The 15,441-nt window shown below is 35.9% G+C and overlaps 2 protein-coding genes and 1 pseudogene across 2 annotated transcripts; 2 read left to right on the forward strand and 1 right to left on the reverse strand.

Moving 5' to 3' along the window:
- Window positions 1-248: 248 nt before the first annotated feature.
- On the reverse strand, window positions 249-3,365 carry LOC129745092 (ras-related protein Rab-9B). The gene is made up of 4 exons (XM_055737926.1): window positions 3,027-3,365; window positions 2,520-2,945; window positions 1,913-2,049; window positions 249-1,856 (listed from the first exon to the last, which is right to left on the reverse strand). Exons 2-4 carry the CDS (start codon window positions 2,572-2,574, stop codon window positions 1,350-1,352), a joined length of 699 nt encoding a protein of 232 aa, XP_055593901.1. The 5' UTR covers window positions 2,575-2,945; window positions 3,027-3,365; the 3' UTR covers window positions 249-1,349.
- Window positions 3,366-3,772: 407 nt separating this feature from the next.
- Window positions 3,773-5,686, forward strand: LOC129746558 ((Lyso)-N-acylphosphatidylethanolamine lipase). Its single transcript, XM_055740252.1, has 5 exons — window positions 3,773-3,956; window positions 4,016-4,080; window positions 4,458-4,839; window positions 4,899-5,168; window positions 5,245-5,686. The coding sequence occupies exons 1-5, from the start codon at window positions 3,898-3,900 to the stop codon at window positions 5,582-5,584; spliced, it is 1,116 nt and encodes a 371-aa protein (XP_055596227.1). The 5' UTR covers window positions 3,773-3,897; the 3' UTR covers window positions 5,585-5,686.
- A 6,380-nt stretch (window positions 5,687-12,066) lies between these two features.
- LOC129750185 (uncharacterized) lies at window positions 12,067-14,649 on the forward strand (annotated as a pseudogene).
- Window positions 14,650-15,441: the final 792 nt, after the last annotated feature.

The raw sequence follows: 15,441 nt of genomic DNA on the forward strand, positions 1-15,441 counted from the left end.
CTGGTTGAATATAGGGGATTTGATCCAGCCTGACGCGCATGTAATAAGCGCTTGAATGTCGAAAAGTAGATGTTTACTAGCGAATAGCGTTTAGCGGTTTCAATTTGCCATCGCCAACTTTAAAACATTATTTAGTGGTTTCGCTGAGCGTTCGCTAACTTGCCTAATGACGGAAATGGGAATAAAAATTTCTGAACAACTCTTGTACCTACAAATAAAAAGGTTTCGGCATTGTAAATTAAAAACGATTTGCTGTTTTAGTGTGCTTTTCCGATTAATATTTATTTGATTGTTTCTGTAGTTTTAAAACGAAAATTTAGTACCATCTTTTATCTTACATTGTGAGTTTAATTAATTTGCTATATCTTAATGTTCTAGCACCTACAATAAAAAAATTACAGCTACCTCTGTAAGAAAACAAATCCGGTAAACAGTAAACTGGCACGCTAAAGTGGTTGAATGGTCGCTAGCGATGAAAGAACAAAAATACGTGCACCACTTACAATCACAAATCAGAACGAAATCAATTATACAACTTTGCTGTTAAACATGTCCTGAAGCATTTCCTACATGAAGCTTAGTTTTGGTATTTGCAAGTTGACCTTTAGACTGGAATGCTTTCATTTAGCAAAATACAAATTCTAGCTAAGATTTTTAAAGAAATGCCTAGAACATGACATTTTTATTGTCTGATAACTAAGAGAATTATGGATGATCTTGTTTTTCGAGTAACTTACACTGAATGTGTTCTGAGTTTTTTTTGTAATCAAATAGTAAATAATTTACATCAGACAAATCATAAGTGTGTTCTGTAATTTTTTTTTATCTCTGTAGAGTATCATAAATAACTGAAATATACATGTCTACGTATCAAAAGTACACAAGTTAATAACAACTAAATCTTGTAGGGACGAAATAATAAATATATATTGGTTTGTTGTATCGAAAAAAAGAATAGCTGCTCGTTGCAATTTTCCCATATGTCCGGCATACGTCTCGATTTATATTTGACTTTACAAAGCTCATAGAGTTACGATTCAAGCTACTTCTATTCAAAACTATAAGCTGATTGGATTAAAATTGTTATTGTAGCATCATCATTGTGGCTATTTGAGAAATTGGAAATCTTTCGTCGTGTAAAGTTGATTGATATAAAAATATTCGAGTGCACATTGCAACTTTCTCACGCTGCTCAAGCCATTTCAGTATATCTTCATTGTTTCACTACTTATCACATGTTGCCGATTTCAAACCGGTAATTCCAGTGCTTTGATAGTCAATCGTAAGTGGACATGTCCATCAGGGAAAAACAGCACTTCTTTTATATCTGCCATCTCCGCAGGTAATCATTAGTTAGGATAGTCATCATCGTCGTGCATCATAGAGCTATTGTTATTACTTCCAATACAACAAAATCGGTTAGTATTAGCTCTCAAATTAACACCTTTAGTTAGATCAATTGTGTCTTGGCCTTGGGCGCGGAGTTCTCGCTCGGTACATTTCTCCAACTTTTGCCACTGCTTCACGGCCAAAGCGAACGCTTCGTAAACATTTTCAGAAGTCTTGGCTGATGTTTCTATAAAGGCGGTTACGTTGTGCTCTTGACACCATTCAGAAACCTCTTCTGAGGTCACTTGTCGCTTAGCTACAGGCAAATCATTTTTAGTTCCCACAACTATGAATGGAAAACGGTCAGCTTTAATGTCGTAATATTTAAGGAATTCCTCACGCCATTGTATCAACGCTTTAAAGCTGGCTTTGTCGTCTACAGCATATGCAAGCAGACAGATATCAGATCCGCGGTAAAATGGTGTCCTCAACGCTTTGAACCGCTCCTGACCAGCCGTGTCCCAGATCTAAGAATAGAATAAATATTAGTAAATTTATGTATCTTATCCGAATGTAAAACTACCTGTAGTGTGAATCTTTCATTATCCACCTGAATATCCTTATTGAGGAACTCGACACCAATCGTATGAAAACTGTTTGCATCGAAAAAATTGGACACGAAACGGTTCATCAAGCAGCTTTTGCCAACCCCTCCGTCACCTGCATTGAGTGAAGGGTTGATATGAAATTTAAAAAAAGGGTACCTTGGTATCTACAATGCTGAACAAATTTGACTACAGGTTTAAAATATATTAAAAATATAATTATGAAAAATATGAATAGGTTATTTACTAAATAACACTTTTGAAAAAATAATAAAGGTGCTTTTCATCGATTATTACTAATCTCGCAGAAAAAAATAAACGAAGCTGAACTCAATCTTAATCCCTAGTAAAAGGTTGAACTCATTGAAGTTAAATTTAGATATTTGTATTAGAGTTATTTTAAACCTATGATTTACAGAAAACACACATTAGAAAAAAATATTAATTTGTTTATTTAACAGGTTCCAACGACATTAAATTGAGGGTCATTGAACCAGTGAATATCGTTCACTTTTCAAAAATTTCTTGAATACAACGCAGGATAAGCTTAACAATGTGCGCCTACCTTAGCTCATAATCACTTACCTAAAATTACTACCTTCAGCAGTACGTTTTTGCTCGGTGGTCTCATGTTAGTCATTGTGATGCCAGCAGCTCGCGTAATCTTATTCCAGAATCAGGCCGTGTGTACAATTTCGACCTTTGTTTGCGATCCGAGAGTTGCGGAGCGGAACAAGTCAGCAGTGGTCGCTGGTCACACAAATCCTCCGATCCGGAAAGACTCTACGACAAACAACTGCTCACCTTTGAACCCAAACTTTCTTCTGGTGGGTTTATTGCGCCCTCAAGATACAACACTATTAAGCTGTCTCTTTGTCTAAATGCGCATAAATTATACAGCATAAAAATAAATATGAATCTTGAAAATATTCAATCGCACACAAACAAAACTTGCTTCAGCATGCAAGGTCGTAAAAACAGACCCAATATATGTCTCTAGCTGGAGGAGACCTTAAAGAAAAATCAAAATATTCAATCATCTCTGAATGTATTTACATGGGTATAGTGTAGTGCGAATTAATTTATATTTACCTTTAGACAGCTGACGACTTTCTCAAGATGATATCATGCAAACTGTACTTGTTTTGCCAAAGCTAGGATCCAACTATTTCTTGATTTAGAGGAATATCACTCAGATCGGTCCTCCTCGTTATGATTTTCTAAAAATTATGTGGCGCGGACGATCGACTTGAATTTCGCACTAAAATCATATGGACTGTTCATCACTTGAAATTATGGTAAACAGCTTTCAAAAAGGCTTATTATCGAAATTTTTAAAAAGAAACATTCACATCAGTGTTTTTGCTGTATTAACTTTCAATCAATGTTTGATTCGTTATGAATAATATTAAAATCTAATTTAAAAATTTTATTATCATTATGATTTGAAACATAAGACTGTTTGAAATCCATAAGGAGAAATTATCGCGTTGTCGACTGTTGACGTTTTCATTTGGGATGCCACAAAAATTTATTTACATTTGTTTTATCAATTTTTCAACTTTAATGCCAAACTTGTGAATACATGTACGTATCTCCTAAAAAATCTCATAAAATTTTGTAATTTTTTACCGTTTAAAATACATAAATAGATAATTGAAAATTTGTTTCTAAACCTCAAGATTTCCAGGTTCCCTCAAACGTTGTAAAAGATTTTGAACCCAATTAAAAGTATTCTTGGCACCCAAGGTCTGATGTAAACAAAATTTCTTATAAGAAAAAAATCCGCACAGTATCCCTTCAGAAACAGTATTCACATGCTATCGAGAAGGTAATTATTTTTGAACGTGTGAAATTTGTTGATTTTTATCAAAAATGTAAAGCGCCGCGCAAGGAACGTACAATCGACGTCTGAGCATCCGAATTTGCGCATCTATTTAATCGAATATATTCAGCTTGTATTATGGAGGCAACTGTTGAGGATTTGGACAGTAAAAATACGGGACAACCTAACGACAACAGGTTGGTAATTATGCAATCGAAAACATTCATCATTGTAAACATAATTTTTCTGTTTTCAGCTGGTTTAGTTGGACAAGATATTCGTTCAGCATGTTGCGTACTATTGAGAAATCTATATTTTCGCGTAAGTGTCAACTATATGTACTCCTAAATTATTACTCATCTAATTACTCAGCGCGAGGTTTAATCGTGATCGAATATGTTATCTGACTGGAATGAGGAAAAAGCTGCTAACTCATCATCCCTTATGCATGACGATGTTTTTTGTTCTTCGATTAGTTTTTCGTATGTTGCTTTTCAAGATGTAGGTACTGAGAAGAAGTGAGATAATTTATCATTTATCTCACCACTACTTGAAATAGAATTCAAATTTTATATAAGTAGAGGTACTAAATCAATAGATTAATGTTTATTGAACTGAATATGTTTGACCTTGAGGATATGTAAGAATGATGCTATGATTTCTAATCATTCAATAATAATCGTCTCGTCATTTTACAGATTTACGTCTTCCTTATCGTGGAATGTTTGTAGACGTTGGTCCATGTGTTGGTGAAGCCGATAAGATATGGACTATTACAATGAATAATGATTCTAAGCGGATACCGATATTGTTGCTACATGGTCTCGGATCTGGCGTAGGTTTGTGGGTACTGAACCTAGATGCAATTGCACAAAACCGGCCGCTCTATGCAATCGATATTCTGGGCTTCGGACGGAGCTCGCGTCCGAAATTCTCGGATGATGCTATGATCGCCGAGAAACAATTGGTAAAATCGATTGACGAATGGCGAAAAGAAATGGGTCTTCAGGAGATGATCATTCTAGGCCATTCGATGGGAGGCTTTTTAGCTAGCAGTTATGCTTTATCATACCCTGATAGGTATATTTTAATAGTTAATTTTAAATGCATTTGTCTTCAACAAGTTCTTTCTGTTTTAGAGTTAAACATTTAATTTTAGCCGACCCATGGGGTTTTCCAGAAAAACCGAAAGAATCCAGTGACCGACCGAAGCCACCACTCTGGGCAAAAGCTATATTAGCAGCATCGAAACCATTAAATCCTCTTTGGATTTTACGATTTTTCGGCCCCCTTGGCCCATGGTTAGTGGGAAAAACAAGGCCAGATATCTTGAGGAAGTTCTCGGGTGTAATATCCAATACAGAGGATGTAACAAATTATATTCACCAATGCAACGCACAAAATCCCACGTAATATTGGTTCTTCTTTTGAGGTTTGTTAGTTAATCTAATTGTTATCTCTTTTTTTCAACATCATTTCTGCCAGTGGTGAAAGTGCTTTCCATACCATGATGCATGATTTTGGATGGGCGAAAAACCCTATGGTAAACCGTCTGCATGAGCTCAAAAGCAGTGTTCCAATAACATTTTTATATGGAGCACGCTCTTGGATTGATAACCGGCCAGGTGACGTTATCCGAGAGCTCAGACAACACAGCTACGTGAAGATACACTCGATCCCACAGGCTGGCCATCACGTGTATGCCGATGATGCTGAAACATTTAACCGGCTGGTTAACGAAGCTTGTGCCACCTGTGACGAAGAAAATTTGGCTGTAGTTAGGTCTGGCCACGGTCAAGGAAAGGATTCGGATGTTAAGTTATAACAATGGTTTCTATTGTGATAGAACTAGGTTTTTATTTGTTCTATTTGTGTTTTCAAATTGAACACCAGAAATAAAACATATTTATTATTTCAATTATTTTAATATACGATTTGTAGTTAATTTGGTTTTTAAATCTTTCGATACACTATTTTTCATTGGATGCATTTCGCAACGCCAGTCACGCTAAGACCTCCATGGACAAGACATCACCCACCTCATATTGTCGGTAACAAAGTTCAAAAAAATCTTTCCAGATTCATACCATTTAGATGTGCTCAGCAATATGTGTGAAAATGCATTTATAGGTACAATATTAAGATTTTATCAATCTGAATTATTTGACAGCTCAGCTTTGAAATTTCGTTTGAATATTCACCTCATCGCCTTCTTTATTAAAATAAACTGTTTCAAGATTACAGGATTTCTATCTTAATGAAATATGAATTCTTTTTTAGAAGACTAATCGAGTGATATTTACTCGAATGTAAATTTCTTTCTTGGGCACCACTTCGTAATTTTCTGATTGGAATAGTTAAAAATTTATTCGGCTCTGAGTTTCTATCGTTGACGTGTAAGCAGAGATGCCAATATGCCTGATTTTTCAGGGATTGCCTGATTTTTCGAGGCTCTGCCTGACAACCTGAAAAGCCATTGAATTCCCGCATACTAAAAAACTATATCTGAAACAGTCCATACTACACCGAAAATAATTTTCACTTTAAAGGTAAGTGACATCTGGAGTGAATTTGCGCCATACGTAAATTCATGTGAATTTTAAGTGACCGGTCAAGTGAAATCACTTAAGTGAGCGATCAAGTGAATTTCAAGTGAATGGCAAAGTCAATTTCAAATGTTTGCTCAGGTCATTAATATCTTTCAATTGTAGTGGTTTTTAGGTGAAATTTCGGAATATCAAACATTAATCAACTTTGTTTCTACAAAACAATTGTTTATTAAAAAATACAACGTTAAAAACGTCACTTTTTCTTCTTCAAAAAGATTTTTCGGCTTCGAAAAATCATTGACTTCCTCACTTTGACGAGACATTCGGGTTGATCTTTTCTGAAATAATAATTAAAAAATAAAATAAATTTAACTAGTATTTATTGTTTTGCATGATACTTACTTTAATTGCACTTGAATATTTCCAAAACAAATCATCATCGGAAAACGTATCCGAAACCTGATTGCTTTAAAAAGGGTCTCTGCGACGTGTTAACTGGTTCACACGATGTTTCTGTCGGTCGACCTATGGAAAATATCATTGTTTAATAACATATAAATTCCTTTAATTCTGCATCTACCAACTCAAACAAACCTCTGTTGTTTCTTTTCCAAACAACAATGAAACAATCAATACTGACATTGTTGACATTCGCTATGCAAAAAATCACTTGAATTTTAAGTGAGCGGCAAGTGAATATTGGCTTAAGTGACCGGTCAAGTGGATTTCAAGTGAGCATCGAAGACATTCAATGCCGGTCACTTAAAACTCAAGTGATGGGCTAGTGTATATTGATTCGGTCACTTAAAACTTAAGTGAGAGGCAAGTGAAATGTACATGAGCCACTTGAAATGAAGAAATTCACTGCGTTTTCACTTTTAAGTGAATCTTCTAGTGTTTTTTAAGTGTGAATTTGGGTTCAGTGTATACATCCACGGCTTCAGAAATAGTGATTGTCTCTGTAAACGTAGCTGTTCTATAAAACTTTACCTCGAGAACGATAAAAACAAAACATGAACGTTCACGTAAAAAGTGATGGTATCTAGAAAGGTAAAAGAATGGTAAGAACGATTTCCTTCAATATTTCTCTAATCGTCAAAATGATCTCTAATCGTTACCCATATCGTCCATTTCTTCTGCCATATTTACGTCAAAAATGAACGAAACGCCGATCAGAGATGCCAGATGATTTCGCACAATATCCGTACACATTTATGATAATATCCTTCCGATCTCTCCTAGAAAATGCACATTATTCTACATTTTATTTAATTAGTACAAAACAACGAGTCTAAAAGAATCAAACATGCATCATGAAAATCATGTGAGCAAGCATTTTAATAGTCTAGTCGTAAATTCCAGTCATTACATTACATCTGATTTTTCTCTCCAGTTGGGGGTACAGCTCGGAATATCAATGTTGTTTGTTGTTCTGGTTGCTGTTATCGACAGCAAGCGTTTTTTAAAGATATTTGCGAGAACTTTGTATCCTATGTCATTTAGCATAGATGCAAGCGACATAGAAACATTGAATTTGCGTTCACATTGCGTATACAATTCTCGTTTTTTAATTTTGATTTGAATTGATTCATTCATAATTGAATTTATAGCTTGTTATATGTCCATAACATTATAAACTTTAACTAACAAATATAAAATAATCCTGCTCATCTAAAAAGATTACATTTAAATTTTGCATTCTAATTTATATCCCGCATAATCGAATATCATACACTGAATCTTCAATATCATTTAATGGTGATCACCGTAATAGTGACTATACGTTTTATCGTCCTCCAATAATCTTTTTTTCATAAAATTTCCGTTCTTGATGCGCCTCCGCTATATATGAAACGTAAATTATAACTGGAAGATACAGTTTGTGGTCTTAAAAAGGATCGTGGAATCCGATTTGTGTCTTTGCTGTGATTGCATCATTCATAAACAAATAAAAAATTCGCTTCAGTCCAGCTGCACTGCTGCCAGCTGTGATATTTACGAACAGAGTGAGCTCAAGTGTAAACAAAGTGAACATATTTATTAGGTTTTTCAAACAGTTATTTCAATAGTTTAAAAAGGTTTTTTTGGTCCGTTTTTTCTACAAGTTTGTTGTTCAACGTAAGTAGATTCAAATTTCGTATAGTTTGTAAAAATTTATACAACTGTCTAGTTACAGATGCTTAAACTAAAATGCATGTTTAATTCATCGCTTTATGGAACCCCACAAAAACATTATTTTATGATGAATTTTTGCTTTAACCTTCCCCGTTTTTTTTCACTAAAAGTTAAAAGAGATATAACTAGTTGCAAAATGATTTTTGGTATTATTTTGAAATTTGAAACTACCAAATTTTTTAACATATAAAAATCACTGATTTCATTGACCAAAACATGCATATGAGCACAAAACTAATTCTCTAGCGGAACCGCTTTAATCGTTCTGGAATGTACATAAAGGTCAAATGACCTAGGTGTATTCTAATTTATTTACTTTAACAGTTTTGCAGTAGCCAAAAGTTTCAAATAAATTGTTTTAAGCTCAAAGATGCAGTTCGAGTAAGCGAATAATGACTATATGCGAATGGAAGGCTACAGTTTGTGTTGTCCATTCAACTAAGTTCATTCGGTTACAATTTTGTTATTTTAATAACGTAAAAATGATCTTATTTCCGAACAAGTGACCTTCTACCTCGACTTTAAGAACGCCAACTTCGATGACATCTCTCACATTCTAGGCACTATCGACTGGGTATCTGAGCTTGATCTTTCTAATCCCAACGCTGCCGCTGATACCTTTTCACACATTCTGAATTACGTCATCGATCGCCACGTCCCAAAACGCTCTAACAGCAGAAATATGCGAATCCCTTGGATCACGACTGAGCTGCGACAACTGAAGACGGCAAAAAGATGTGCTCTTCGAAACTACAAGAAGCATAAATCATCGCATACTAAGGATATATATCGTAAACTTAACTCCGTTTATAAAAAAGCCAGTGAACGTTGTTACCATAACTATCTACGTCGCGTACAACGTAACCTCAAGACTTGCCCGAAATCGTTTTGGAAACACGTAAAAAGTCAGCGGAAAGAACCTGGTATACCTTCAAACATGTTCTTAGACGGCATAACGGCGAACTCTGACCGTGGTATCTGCGATCTCTTCGCCCAAAAATTTTCCAGCATCTTCACTTCAGCTTCAACATCCTCAGAACATATAGATAGCGCTGTCAGGAACGTTTTGCCATTGGGCTTCTCAATAAATGGTATTGAAATCGAGGAGGCAGCCATCTCTAGAGCAGCAGCGAAGCTTAAGAATTCCTTTTCTACGGGCCCGGACGGGATACCAGCTGCTTTTTTAAAAAGTTTCATGCCTGTCTTGCTGACCCCTATTCGGCTCATTTTTCAAGCTTCGCTAGATAGAGCCACCTTCCCTCTACTTTGGAAGGAAGCTTACATGTTCCCGGTACATAAAAAAGGAGATAGAAGAGATGTTAACAATTACCGTGGAATCTCTGCCTTATGTTCGATTGCCAAACTATTCGAATTGGTGGTTTTGGATCCTTTCTTCACGTACTGCAAAAATAACATCTCCAATGATCAACACGGATTCATGCCCAAACGCTCTACGACAAGTAACTTGCTAACGTTCACTTCTTTTGTGCATGAAAGTTTTGTTGCCAAATCTCAAACCGATGCAATCTATACCGATCTGTCTGCTGCATTCGACAAGGTGAACCATGAAATTGCCATCGGTAAACTCGAACGCTTAGGATTCTGTGGTACTCTACTCGGCTGGTTCCGCAGTTATTTAACTGGTCGTAAATTGATTGTTCGAACGGGTGACACCTTTTCCAGGCAATTTCCTGCTACCTCCGGTGTGCCTCAAGGTAGCCATCTCGGACCGATTATTTTCCTAATTTACTTCAACGACGTGTTGTCACTCCTCGACGTCCCCAAACTTGGCTATGCTGATGACCTAAAACTATTTTACACCATAAACGACAACGACGACATCAATTTCCTGCAACGTCAATTCAACCTCTTCGCTGAGTGGTGTGACATTAACTGCCTGCCATTAAACCGCAGCAAATGTGCAATCATCAGCTTTTCTCGTAAGCGGCAGCCTTTAATTGCGGAGTACTTCCTCGGAGACGAACCCATCGCACGTGTGAATCACGTTAACGATCTTGGCGTAATCTTAGATCAGCGCCTGGAATTCAAGGCACACACCAACTATGTGATTGACAAAGCATCCAGAAGCCTCGGTTTCATTTTTAGAGTGGCGAAGGACTTCAAGGACGTGTATTGCTTGAAAAGCTTATACTGCAGCATTGTTCGTTCCATCCTTGAATACGCTTCAGCTGTCTGGTGTCCCTACTACCAGAACGGTGTCGATCGGCTCGAGACCATTCAGCGGCGATTCTTGCGATATGCCCTTAGACACCTGAACTGGCAAGACCCTTTTCGCTTGCCTAGCTACGAAAATCGATGCCGCCTCATAGATATCGACACCCTTCAAGCCCGCAGACAAGCAACACGTGCCTCATTTGTCGCCGACCTCCTGACATCGCGAATCGACTGTCCCACGCTATTGGAGGCTATTCCGCTTAGTGTACGACCCCGTGGATTCAGGAATCAGGATCTTCAATTGTACATTCCCTTTCGAATGAACAATTACGGAGCTAACAGCGCCCTCATCGGTGCAATGAAATCTTTCAACCGTTTTTCGGAGCATTTTGACTTCGACATTTCGAGGGATGTTTTCCGAAGAAAAGTGATTAGGGCCTTGAGATCCCCATAGTTAGATTTAAATGTTTTGTTTTTAACCTTAATTTTAAGTAATCATTGGGATCAACATGTGATCCGTTGATCAGAAATAAATAACAAATAACAAATAACAAATAACACTTAAAAAGTTTTGAAAAAGTTAAAATAGTTATCAGGAATGAATAGAAAAAAGTTCAGTAATTAAACATACAATTATTTAAGAACGATGCTTCATCACATCCGATAATCAATTTCATATGGCCTCACAATATGTTTGGCAAAAAAATTATGAAAAAAAAAATCAAACTATCGGTTCAATATTCAATTACTTTTAAAATTAGATTCTTTTTAAATTTTACATCAAGTATAAATAACAAGTATTTCTAAGTTTTGTTGATATAATGGTTTTAAAATTATTGAATTAGACATGAAAAGTACATTTTTTGAGTGAAGCATATAGTTTAATATAAAAATAATAATGATTTTTTTATAATGAATGCTGATTTTTATATTAATTTACTTACCTTTGTGCTTATTTTCAAGTGAATCAATCCCAAAATAACAAAGAAAACCTAAAAAATTTAATCAATTTTCAAGCCGATTTACGATACCTTGACGGCCTAACACAACCAAAACTCGCTTATATATGATTATTCAACTATTTTTTATGAATATAAAATTGAAAAAAATTGAAAACTGATAATTTTTCATTTATAAATTCACTTTTTAAAAAAGCTTGTTTTCTAATGCCATTTGAAAGCACTGACTTTAATCACATAATACTCACCTTGAGAATACGTTTTAAAAAACAAAAAAAGCAAAAAAAGAATCTTGAATAGTTTTCCGAACTTTCCCTTTCACCAGTTTTTGTGAAAATTCGGCGGGTGTTTCAAAATTTTACGTTAAAAAATGTTGTTTCCATGCATCATTTGTTTACATTTTTCTTCACTCTGTTCAGCTGTCAAAATCCAGTGCGCCCGACCCCCATGGCGTGCTCTAGTTGGCTCTTCCACATCATCGGTTGAAATAAAAAGACGTTTCCTCTCGAAATTTTAACATTCCAGTTAAATAGTGTCAACAGAAGGAAGCAGTATTGAAAACAGCAAATATTCATACTATGGGGGTAAGTACTGGTTTCCCACGAAAGGAACGAAATCCGCTGATATGAGCTTCTTCAATATTCTTCCGTGATTAAAATATTTTTCCTTTCGCGGAAACTTGTCTAATTTCCAATTTTTAAATGTTTTTACATGTTTCTATTATATTTCAGATACTTTGCAAGCACAACGCGATCTCCGGCTGTAGGTGGGCTACAGTATAGACAAACCGGAAGATGATATTCGTTAGAATTGGTTCAATTCTAAACTTTCCAGTGCCGTCATCCCTCTGGAGAGGTGGAGAATATTTCCGAGGTAAGATTGACATCCAACATTTGTATAAATTTAGGATATACTAAAAAAAACTAATTTCAGCTCTTTTCCGGGGCGGGATTCTGGACACGCACCGACGATGGCATCCTCCAATTCCAGCGGCGATGACTATTACGGGCCGCATGGTCCGCGAACGGGAACGTATCCTCGCGATGACACCGGAGGAATGGGCCTGGCGTGCTCAGTGGCTCAAGGATCAGCAACTGTCGCCCAATGAGCCGCGGCATGTCCCGGAATATTGGAAAGAACTGAATCCCATTCGGCGCGTTCACCGGGCCCCTCTAAATTTGGTTCAGAAAGCCCTGACACCGGTCATTGGAGGTAACTAGGTGACGGTTTCCGTTTTTGGACCGGAAAAGCTGGATTGATTGCGTTTTCCATCTATGCCGGAGCTTACTATTTCAAGTACAATCAACATGATTGGACCCGCAAGGGTGACTGGCGAGTGATTCACTCTCGCAAAGCCGTTTTCCCCGGTAATGGATTCTATCCCAACTTCCCTCAGCTTTCCGGAACGCATGATTATGCTGCTCGTGGATTCAAGCAGTCGGCGGTTTAAATTGTCGGTATCTTCTTTTATTAGGTAGATTTACAAATAGATACTTGAGTTATGTCTGGTTAAATGAACGTATCTCTTCAATTTCTAGATTGCCTAATTAGACCTACTATTGAAGACTAAAATGCTCCAGATGATTCAAAACTAAATGGGAATAAAAAGCCCCACGAAACACTTTTTGCAACCCCGTACGCAGGGCCGAAGGGGCCACAGTAAAAACCCAATGGCTTCCGACTCGCAACACAGGTTCCAGTTCCGGTAGCATGTTCACTCGAAAAATTGTTCCGGATTTTCTCCATCTATTCATGTGTAATTTTTGTTTTTAGAATAATGTGTATGATTCCTAATTATAGTTTTATTTTTTCATTTTAGGGTAACAATCACCTGTACCATGTGGCTATTGGCACTGGGTCGCTCTATAGGTGAAAAATACATTACTGCAGCTGAAGATGCAATGGTTTAGGAATCTAGAGACAGGTTTGATTTCGTTAGACGGGAACAGTACAAGGAAGAAGCGGCTATCGTGGAGCTGTTCAAATCGATTGTTATCCAGCTTCCCTGTGCCTGCTAGCCTTGCCTTTGGCTTATTATTCATCCCATGAAAATGTTGCACGTTAGATACACCAAATACGCTGAGGGATCTCGAAAGCGCATAATATACGGATAAACATAAAGGTAAACGTAACATTTTATACATGAAGTTGATGTTATTGGAATCAGAATACGAACTGAAAACAAGATTAAAATATTTTCATTTAAATTAAAATTTTAACTATAGACATTATATCAGTTAAAACTCGGAAGTAGAATCAGAATAAACTACTCAAACGTCTATCAAAGCTATAAGTGCAATTAAAATAGTTATTTTAAAAATTTCACGAGTTTGCTAACTTTATAAATACTATGAAGTGTCTATAATATAATATTTTATGACGCAATAGTGAATAGTAACTATGCAAAATTGTTGATGGAAGGAAATCGGTTAAGAATACAAAAGTCAATCAAATTAAAAAAAAAAAAGAAACTGGTTAATTTGAAATTAAAAATCTGAATTTAAACAAAAAATCAGATTTTCTTCCCAGGATTCTAAATCGAGAAACTGATTCAAAGGTCTCAATATTATTTAAAAAAAAATTTACAATAATTATAAAATTCATATTATGTACATAAATATTTGTAATGAAAACATGAGAGATTTCATACTACACTTTTTACATTTCCAGGAATCTACATTATCAACTAAAATTGGATTTGAATTTCAATGGACAAAAACTGCCCTCTTTTCGATACACTCGCAGTCTTCGAAGTTCGAACAACAAGAATGCGAAGCAGCCATTTATGCCTGAAAGCGTCCAACCAAGGCAGAGTAACATAATCCTAAAAGAACGAAGGTCAAAACTCTATCAGTTCGTTAGTCGAGCCACCTTAAAATTGGAATCTAATTTGGATTTTTTTGTAGTAAGAAGTACAACGAATTTTTGTAATTCGTCACGTAACTTTTACATTTATCATTGTAGGCAAAGGTGCTGAATATTGGTGAGGTTTTGAAGGAAAATCTTAAATTAATTTATAAATAGTGTCAAGAATAAGCATGTAAAACTGAAAAAGTTTCAATAGAAATAAAATTGATAAATAATAACAAATGTTAAGTTTTATACATACATATAAATTGTCTCACTATAGTATTATCTTTGTTTGAGGATACACAGTATCGTCCGAATTGTTTTAAATTGATGATAAACTGAAGATAACACATATTTTATCGCTAAACGATTCTCAGAAGATACGTTGTACCATCAGAAATCTTTAAAGTGAAAGATAAACAAAGGTAACACGTATGATTTTGATTATGAATTGAGTAGAAAAAAGCAAAAAAATCGAATGGTTACTCTACTTAACGACCTGTTCACTGTATCGTTAAGTGCGTCCAAACGATTCCATTGCACGGAAAAAATATCAGATAAATCGTACATTAATAATCCATAACTATAAAGACAATCTTTTTAATGTCTTGGGAAAAAGATAATGGGAATCATCATTGTACAATACTGCTCCATGCGGGATCTGTACAAATATTGATAAAACACTTAACCTGGCACCACTGCCGCAAGCAGTTATTTTGTTTTGTTGCGCGCGCGGTTGATTTTTTTTACTAAATAATTCGTATCGATTGGCGTCTTGGCGTGGATATTCGGAGCTGAATCTGCTGGAGCAGGTGAAATTAGCGTCCCAGGGCATTCAAATTTAAATGAATGCAATGCAGGTATGTAAAATTAAAATTCTTAAAAAAAATCCGATTATCCGTATACTTATATGTTTCAGGTTATGCTACTGGAACCCCCCAATACTCCGCACTACGAAAACGGAGACTTATGGA

This window comes from Uranotaenia lowii, chromosome 2, assembly GCF_029784155.1.
Source record: "Uranotaenia lowii strain MFRU-FL chromosome 2, ASM2978415v1, whole genome shotgun sequence".
Classification (NCBI taxonomy): Eukaryota; Metazoa; Arthropoda; class Insecta; order Diptera; family Culicidae; genus Uranotaenia; species Uranotaenia lowii.

Bases quoted from the DNA above. Each gene is read 5' to 3' on its own strand.
- LOC129745092 (XM_055737926.1), bottom strand. From the start codon at position 2,574: ATGACTAACATGAGACCACCGAGCAAAAACGTACTGCTGAAGGTAGTA. The intron at 2,050-2,519 runs GTAAGTGATTAT...CACTCAATGCAG, and splicing joins GCTGAAGGTAGTAATTTTAG to GTGACGGAGGGGTTGGCAAA. The intron at 1,857-1,912 runs GTAGTTTTACAT...TTCTATTCTTAG, and splicing joins ATGAAAGATTCACACTACAG to ATCTGGGACACGGCTGGTCA.
- LOC129746558 (XM_055740252.1), top strand. From the start codon at position 3,898: ATGGAGGCAACTGTTGAGGATTTGGACAGTAAAAATACGGGACAACCT. The intron at 3,957-4,015 runs GTTGGTAATTAT...TTCTGTTTTCAG, and splicing joins GGACAACCTAACGACAACAG to CTGGTTTAGTTGGACAAGAT. The intron at 4,840-4,898 runs GTATATTTTAAT...TTTCTGTTTTAG, and splicing joins GCTTTATCATACCCTGATAG to AGTTAAACATTTAATTTTAG.